This window comes from Pollachius pollachius (assembly GCF_949987615.1).
Source record: "Pollachius pollachius genome assembly, chromosome: 3".
NCBI lineage: Eukaryota > Metazoa > Chordata > Actinopteri > Gadiformes > Gadidae > Pollachius > Pollachius pollachius.
Genome location: NC_136936.1, coordinates 45142897 through 45150778, shown reverse-complemented (window position 1 = coordinate 45150778; position 7882 = coordinate 45142897). Strand labels below are relative to the sequence as shown.

Sequence of the window (7882 nt, the reverse complement as noted above, 5' to 3'; positions counted from 1 at the left end):
CAAGGGGAGGGGTTAAAAGTGAGAGAAAGATGACGCGAGAGAGAAAAGTACGGGGAGGGTTTACAGGGAGTTGGAGGAAGATAATGAGAAAGAGATACAGGGCATAACAGAGAGAGAGAGGTAAGGGGAGGGTATAAAGAGAGTTAGAGGGTGGTACCAGAATGAGAGAGAGAGACAGGGAGTGTAACAGAGAGAGAGATGAAAGGGGAGGGTTTGAAGAGAGAAAAAAATGACGTAGAAAGTGATAAAAAAATATTGACGGATAGAGAGAGAGAGAGGAAGGAGACGGGATTCATAGAGAGAGAGAGCTACTGGGAGAGGTAATGGGCGGTACAGAGAGAGAGAGGTAAGGGGAGGCTACAGAGAGAGAGAGAGCGAGAGCAACTGGGAGAGATAAGGGGCGGTGCAGAGAGAGAGAGGTAAGGGGAGGGTACGGAGGGGACGGGAGACTGTGTGACTCAGCCCTGCTATAAGAGCTATACCAGCAGGGGAGTGGGGATGGAACGATACCTTGTTGACAAGCAGGAAAGCAGGTCGAGTCCCGCTCACAGCACAAGCCAAGCTCGCTCGCGCCGGGAGCCCGCCAGACACAATGGCGTGTGTGGCTGAGCAGTAGCGGTGCGTGAGGGCACGTGAGTGTGTGTGTGTGTGTGTGTGTGTGTGTGTGTGTGTGTGTGTGTGTGTGTGTGTGTGTGTGTGTGTGTGTGTGTGTGTGCGCGTGTGTGCGTGTGTCAGCGTGAGGAGGGATGGAGAAGCCGAGAGCGTCAATGTCAGGGTCCACCGGGGTGGGCAGCAGTCGGGCCACCAGCGGCTGGAGGTCCCTGCTCCTCCCCCAACTGAACCGCCAGTCCCTGTACGTGTACGGCAGCGAGGTGGCCGTGGAGAAGGAATGCATCCGCCAACTGCAGAGTGGAGTACTCGTCATACACCCCTTCAGCCTCTTAAGGTAACGCTGGTACTACCTCGTACTTTGTCTTTCATAACTACGCAAAACATGTGATGAAAAGTTGGACCATTGACGTCATCGGGAAATGTGCTCGAACGTGATCGGGCTTGGCGTTCTCCGAAGATGACCAACAACATCTATAGTCGACTTTTCCATGTTTTTTCGTGGAAGCTGTGTTGATGTTGCAGACTGTGTCTTTTCGACCACACACGTGTGAAGCGTTTCTCTCTTATGTTAGAAAATAGCAGAATGTGACAGTTCCCCTTTAAGGTAGGACTGCAATGCAACCAATGCCTTGTACTTTATCCAATACAAGACTCCAGAGTGGAGTACTGATCATCCATCCCTTATTTCTCTGATTGCCTAGTACAATACTTGTTCAACCAGTTCACCTTGTGATTATGTTTTACTGTCATTACTTCTTATAATGATGTATTAGCTCTGATGACGTAGTTTAACAAGGCATGAACATTTGTACTATTCATGATTAGGTTCATACTCTAATTAGTACACAGTTTTAATTTTATTACTGCTCATAATGGGTGAGTGTTGATAACTGTCCGAAGGGATGAGATTTGGACGATTGCATGCATGAGTGGTAACAGAAGGAAGCTGGGCTGGTCCTCTTATGCTCTAATGAAATAATGTGGAAACCAGAATAATCCAGAACTTTATTCAGCCTGATGAAACCTGTCATCTCCTCTCCCTCCCCTTCCTGATCACCTGACCTAGCTTCTGGAAGTTCTGGTCAAAAGAGTAACAGAGCAGAGAGAATTAGATGGCAGACTACACTCCCTGACCACCACACATCTTTATATATAGTTTTGTCATTCTGTCTTTTAGGCATTTTTTCATGCACTGCAGAGTCACAAAAATGGGTTGAAGAGGAGAGTAAATGATTTGTTGCGTAGCAGTGAGTGAATCTAACCCATGGTCGCGATGAGCCGTGTCGCCTTAATGGTCAGCACACTAGCAGGTCGAGCCTGACGCCGAGCAAGCTGCCTATCGCATACACCATAAACCATAAGCCTTGTGGAACCGATCGATTGGTCATCACACAGCGGATGTGGTCCAGCATTTTATCCATTATTTACAGCTACAGTTTCGACGTATTTAGGGAGCATAGATTACCTATAGAAGACAGTGGAAGGGTTAGTAGGTTCGCGGCAAAACCTGGATACGAACAATGTGAGAAGTCAAATGTAATTAAAATCTAGAACATCCCATATCTACCATGCATATCATGGAGTAATGCATGATCATTTGTTTCCAGGAGCTACTACATCATGTGCATGATGGCCATCACGTTCCTGAACCTGATTGGCATCCCCATGGAGATCGCCTTCCTGGACGGTGTGAACGGCCTGGGCTGGGAGGGCTTCAACGTCTTCTCCGACACGCTGTTCCTCATCGATGTGGCGCTGAACTTCCGCATGGGCATCATACCCGAGGACAGCGAGGTAGAAGAGGGTGGCCATTTGGCTCTCTTCCTCTCCGCTCTCTGTCTCCCTCTTTCCTTTCTGTCTCTCCTCTATTCCTCTCCTCTGCATTTATTAATTTGAATAGCTCGATTCCCATGACAAAATACATTTTCTATATTGCCAAAGCATACAAAAACCATCTCATTAAAAAAGACATCTCCCTCTCTCTCCTCTCTCATCTACTCTCATCCTCTCTCTCCCCTCTCTCTCTTCTCACTCTCTTTTTTTTTCTCTCTCTCTCTCTCCTCTCAATCTGGAGGACTAATCCCACCACATACGAGCACATGCACTCCATTTTTGACCCCGTCAGTAATCCCCTTAAAATACGAAGGAACCAGATTACCCCCCCCCCCCCCCCCCCCCCCCAACCCCCAAACCAAAAATCCACCGTGGACTCTGTAGATGACCACCGTGCCATGGTTATTTGGTTTATCTGTAAAGAAGATTTCGGATGTTGGGTGAATTACAGATAAATACAAGCATGGCGCCTCCAGTGGGGCATTAAGGAGATGATATGTGGTGTATTTTCTGGCGGTCGACTCATGCCAGCTTCTTTGAAACCTCTTACAACCATCCCGGTTTTTCCTGTAGACGCTTGTTTACTCCCGGCCCTAGTTCCCGTGCTTGTGCGTTTGTGCAAATTTTTAATGATGTTTTGAAGTGTTGTTTGTGTGTGTGCGTGGGTGTGTGCGTGGGTGTGTGGGTCTGCGTTTTTTTTTCAGCAGTTCCATTAACATATGGCGGTTTCCCTCCCGCTAAGACGTTGTGAAATATTAATCTAGACGTTTCAGTCCCTGTTAGAATCTCAGCCTTGAACTCTGAGCCCTGTAGCCCTGTGTGTAAATGTGCCTTATTCACTGGAGAACCAATTTTATTTTCTGCTTTGCCAAAATAAATGGTCTCATGGGCAAATCGGGCAGCCAAGGAGTCCCCCCCCCCCCCCCCCCCCCCCCACATCAGTATCTTAATTAAAAAAAACTGTTGTGACTGTTTAAAATACAAAGGATTTGTATCTAAGGATATACCTCACTGTCACAATTCAACTCAACAGGTTCTGCAGAAATAGTAATATGTACGTGATTGTTGTGTGCATTTCGTCCGGTCCTTTGTTGCAGGTAGCCATTCTGGATGTAAAGCAGATCCGCGTGAGCTATTTGAGGAGTTGGTTCCTACTGGATGTCATCGCAGCCTTCCCCATCGGCTACATCCTCTTTTTCGCGGTAAGCCTTGACTCGAGCTGTATCCGTCCGGTCGGAGGCCTAGTGAATGCGAAAGCAGCTCGTGTGAAGCGCCGTGCTGTGGTTGAAGAGGAAGGTGTTTGTTGTGTTCCCAGGACCTGCAGTACCACAGCCAGGACAACCCTTCCAAGACCAACAGAATGATGAGAATCCTCATGTTCGTCCGGATCCTGAGCCTCATTCGCCTGGTGCGCGTGTCTCGACTCGTGCGCTTCTTCAACGAGGTGGAGAAAGTGAGTGGAGAGGAGCCACACTCGGCATCAGAAACCCTATAGATCTCATCCTGCCTCTCCAGTGGCAGATCCCCTGACCGGCACCCAGCATCGGGTGACGCTCCGAGTCAGCTCTCACTCAGAGCGGGAAACCGCCACTCGGACCAGGCTATCGATTTCTGACATTTCATCTGGACATCGACCACATATTGCCTCTTACCCACAGCTAATTTAAGACTTCATTCATGCTTTCTGTTCATTCATTCCATGACATCATTCGTTTATTCTGCTATTCTGGACATTGACGTCACTGTTGAAATGAGAGCTTGAGAAATCACTAACACCGTGCTCCACTTGGACCAGGCTGTCGAGTTCTGATATTTCATCTGGATACAGACATAATAAATAATAGATCTTGTTTACTCTTTCATGGCCACATTATTACAGGACCTCATCATGCATTCCATCTCTTCATTCGTCCATATATTTTGTCGTCCTCTGATTTCTGGAAGTGTATTCATCTGCAGTTAAGTTAATATTTTTTTAATTTATATTTTAGGGCATTTAACTTTTGCCTTAGTCCTAAGCGACTTACAACCATTCATACACCGCCAGCAGTGTCAACCAAACTCGAAACCAATGACTTTCCCTCCGAAGCTACTGCCTATGTTATGGTTGTAAGGTGATAGAGCTGGCATGGGTTTGATTCATCTGTCTACTTACTAACAGCGAGAAGGTGCTTCACAATATGATCCCCTCCTCCCACTCAGGTCTCCAACGCCAACCTGGAGGTGGTGCGGCTCTTTTTCCGCATCCTTTCCCTGTTCATGATGATCTTCCTGCTCTGCCACTGGAACGGCTGCATCCAGTACTTTGTTCCCATGCTGGAGGAGTTCCCCTCTGACTGCTGGGTCCGCAAGGAGAACCTCATGGTAGGAACCCCATAAGATCAGGAGATATCTTGAGATCATGGAACTCTGAATTCCCTCTATCCTCCATGCATTTACTATCGTGGAAACCCTACAATCCTATTCTACTGGAGTCATGAATTATTATGGAACCTTTGAATCATAGGATGATGATTTAATGGAATCGTTAAATGTAATGGAAATCGTTAAATGTAATGGAATCCTGAAATGACAGACCCTTGGAATCAATGAACCATTGAATCATGGAATCCTGCATCATTAAATCATAAACTCCTGGAGACATGGAGGATTATTTTATGGGATACAGTTTAACTGAGGAGAAAACCCAAAACGGAATTACAAGAGTGGTGCAATCATACTCTTCTAAATTTCACAAAAGATCCTGTTTTTTATCATGACTCACCACTTTTTAATGCATGCGTGGTTTCTAACATCATCCCACGATATCAAAAGGATCACAGAGCTGGAGGTCATTGTTGGAGGATAAAGCGGGTGCTCTGTGTTTCTCCTGTGTGTGCGCAGAACGCCACGGTCAGCGTTAAATACTCCTGGGGGGTGTTCCGCGCGTTGTCTCAGATGATCGCCCTCTCCTACGGCTCCATGGACGCCCCCACTAGTACGACCTTATTCCTACACATACACACAATTTGCATATATATGGCTTCATAGTACTGCAGTATGCATGCAAGCTTACGGCTTGCTTTCAGAGTAGAGCGGCACTGACCAGTGTTATCTCTGCTTGGTTTGGTTCTCGTTTCCTCTCTCCCACTGCGTAGACATGTTGATACTGATGCCCATTGACTTCTCTGTTCTCATTCTCCCCCAGACTATGTGGAGATGTGGATCGTGATGGTTAGCATGATCTCAGGCTGCATGATGTACACAGTGCTGGTAGCTAATGCTACCACCATGATAGCCAACACCGACCCAACCGCCAAGGAGTACAAAAGCAAGGTCTGCATGTGTCCCTGGTCCCTGAGTCGAAATCTTTCCTAATACAGAAATTGTGTATTACTGTGGAAATGCATGTGACTCGTTTGTATTAGCATCCTGACCAGTAGAGAACAGCATCCTGCAGATGCCTGCTCTAAGCTATTAACGTTAGCTGTTGGCATTCGCTATTAGCATTAACCTTTGCAATTAGCTTTAAGTGTTAGCTGTTGGCCATAGCTGTTAGCATAAGCTGTTAACGGTAACCATTAGCTGCAAGCGGTTAACTGTTAACTGTTAGGTGTTGGCAACTTCTTACTGAATATGCTGAAACCTCTTGTTTGTGTAGATGTGTCGCCTGGAGCACTACATGACCTTTATGAAGCTCCCTCCTGAGCTGCAGCTGAGAATCAGTAGCTACTACCAGGCACGCTATGGTGGGAAGTGGTTCGATGAGAATGACATCATGGATACCGTTTCCACTGCACTGAAAGAGGTAAAAACGTGCACTTGTTTACTATGTTCATACTGTCTTCAAAGATCTACCGGCCTTGAACTAAGTTAAACTATGCACAGCCAAACTATGCTATGCTAAACTAAGCTATGCTATCATACGCTTTTCTTTCTCCACAGCAAATCCTGCTGTCCATGTGCAGCAAGCTGCTGCAAAAGGTGCCCATGTTCGAGGACCTGGACAAGAACTTCATGAACGCCGTGCTGGTGAAGCTGAGGTACGAGGTGTTCCAGGAGGGAGACGTGATCTTCAGGCCGAACTCCCCTGGGGACCGCATGTATCTGATCGACCACGGGCAGGTCAGCGTGGAGACAGACTCCGTGGAGAGGGAGCTCTGCGATGGGGACTACTTTGGAGGTGGGTTCAAACTGCAAGGTCATTTAAACCCTCTAGGGGCTTAATGGCCACTATTAAGCTTTTAGAGACCATTTCTCACACACACAGCAGCTGGGAGTCTTGCTCATGGGCACTTCATCCTTAAGCAAGAAGAAGCGGGGGATTGAACCAGCAACCCTCAAGTAACAGCTTACCCTGCAGAACAACAAAAAAATATCTGGCAAACTAAAATCTGCAGCGAAGACAACTAAACTGCATTTTTTATATATACTTACTTGTCTAAAAAACGACAAGCTTTCCCGATTTGAGGGGATGTTTTTTAATTCTGCGGATTTAGCATTGTCAGGATTAGGAGCTGAATCGGTCTCGGTATGTTGAGCAGCGGGTTGCCTTTAGCTACGTTTGGATTCCCCATGAACTGAGCTGCGTGGCCGTGTTGATGTAACCTCTGATCTACCGGCCAGCAGGTTAACACGCATGTGCGACTGCTTGTGTGTGTGTGTGTGTGTGTGTGTGCGTGTGGGTGTGTGTCCTTGGCTCCCCCAGAGGTATACGTGCTGGCCAAAGGGAGACATGTAGCCACGGCGAAGGCCCTGACTGACTGCCAGTGCTTCACTCTCTCCTGGCTTGGATTCCAGCAGGCCCTGCAGGGCTTCCCTGCCGTCCGCAAACACCTGGAGAAAGTCCCTGGCACAGAGCCCGGGGCCTGCTCCCTCTGAGCCCTCACCACGACCGGCACGGCTCTACCAGGGCGGCTGCAGGACCCAGGCTGGTGGATATGCTGTATCTAGGCATGGCCTATACTGTACTGTACATGTACACTGACATTTATAAAAACACACAAGTATACAATGTCTATAAAGTCTATACTACGCTGTATCTATACACTGCAGTTTATAAAGTCCATACGTTTATAACTCCTATATACACTGAATATTGTTTTTTTTACATTAGTTATTAAGTACGGATACACTGACCAATGGTTTTATACAAGACTTGCAATATTCTGTATGAGTGGTAAGGGACAGGAAACAGCAGTTCTGGAGAACGTTTTCTTTTTTATGTGAATAGATCCATGTTTCTGCCTGGATTAATATCAAGATTATTTTAGCAATAATAACTTTCCCTTTACAGAGGGTTGCCCTATACACATCATCTTAAACTCCTCGATGGTTAACTCCTCGATCAATATGTTCTGTGTACATTATACGATGCAATACGATGCAATAAATACATGCCAATGTTTTTCCTTGTTTTGAAATGGGACGTTTATTTTGAAAAGTACGATTTATTTTG

The 7882-nt window shown here is 46.7% G+C and overlaps 1 protein-coding gene across 1 annotated transcript; it reads left to right on the top strand.

Moving 5' to 3' along the window:
• Positions 1 to 767: 767 nt before the first annotated feature.
• On the top strand, positions 768 to 7417 carry hcn5 (hyperpolarization activated cyclic nucleotide-gated potassium channel 5; the record flags this gene model as incomplete). The annotated part of the gene is made up of 10 exons (XM_079733833.1): positions 768 to 946; positions 2220 to 2406; positions 3543 to 3647; positions 3761 to 3898; positions 4648 to 4809; positions 5329 to 5422; positions 5633 to 5760; positions 6086 to 6232; positions 6370 to 6607; positions 7133 to 7417. The coding sequence occupies 10 exons, from the start codon at positions 768 to 770 to the stop codon at positions 7303 to 7305; spliced, it is 1551 nt and encodes a 516-aa protein (XP_079589959.1). The 3' UTR covers positions 7306 to 7417.
• Between the last annotated feature and the right edge of the window lie 465 nt (positions 7418 to 7882).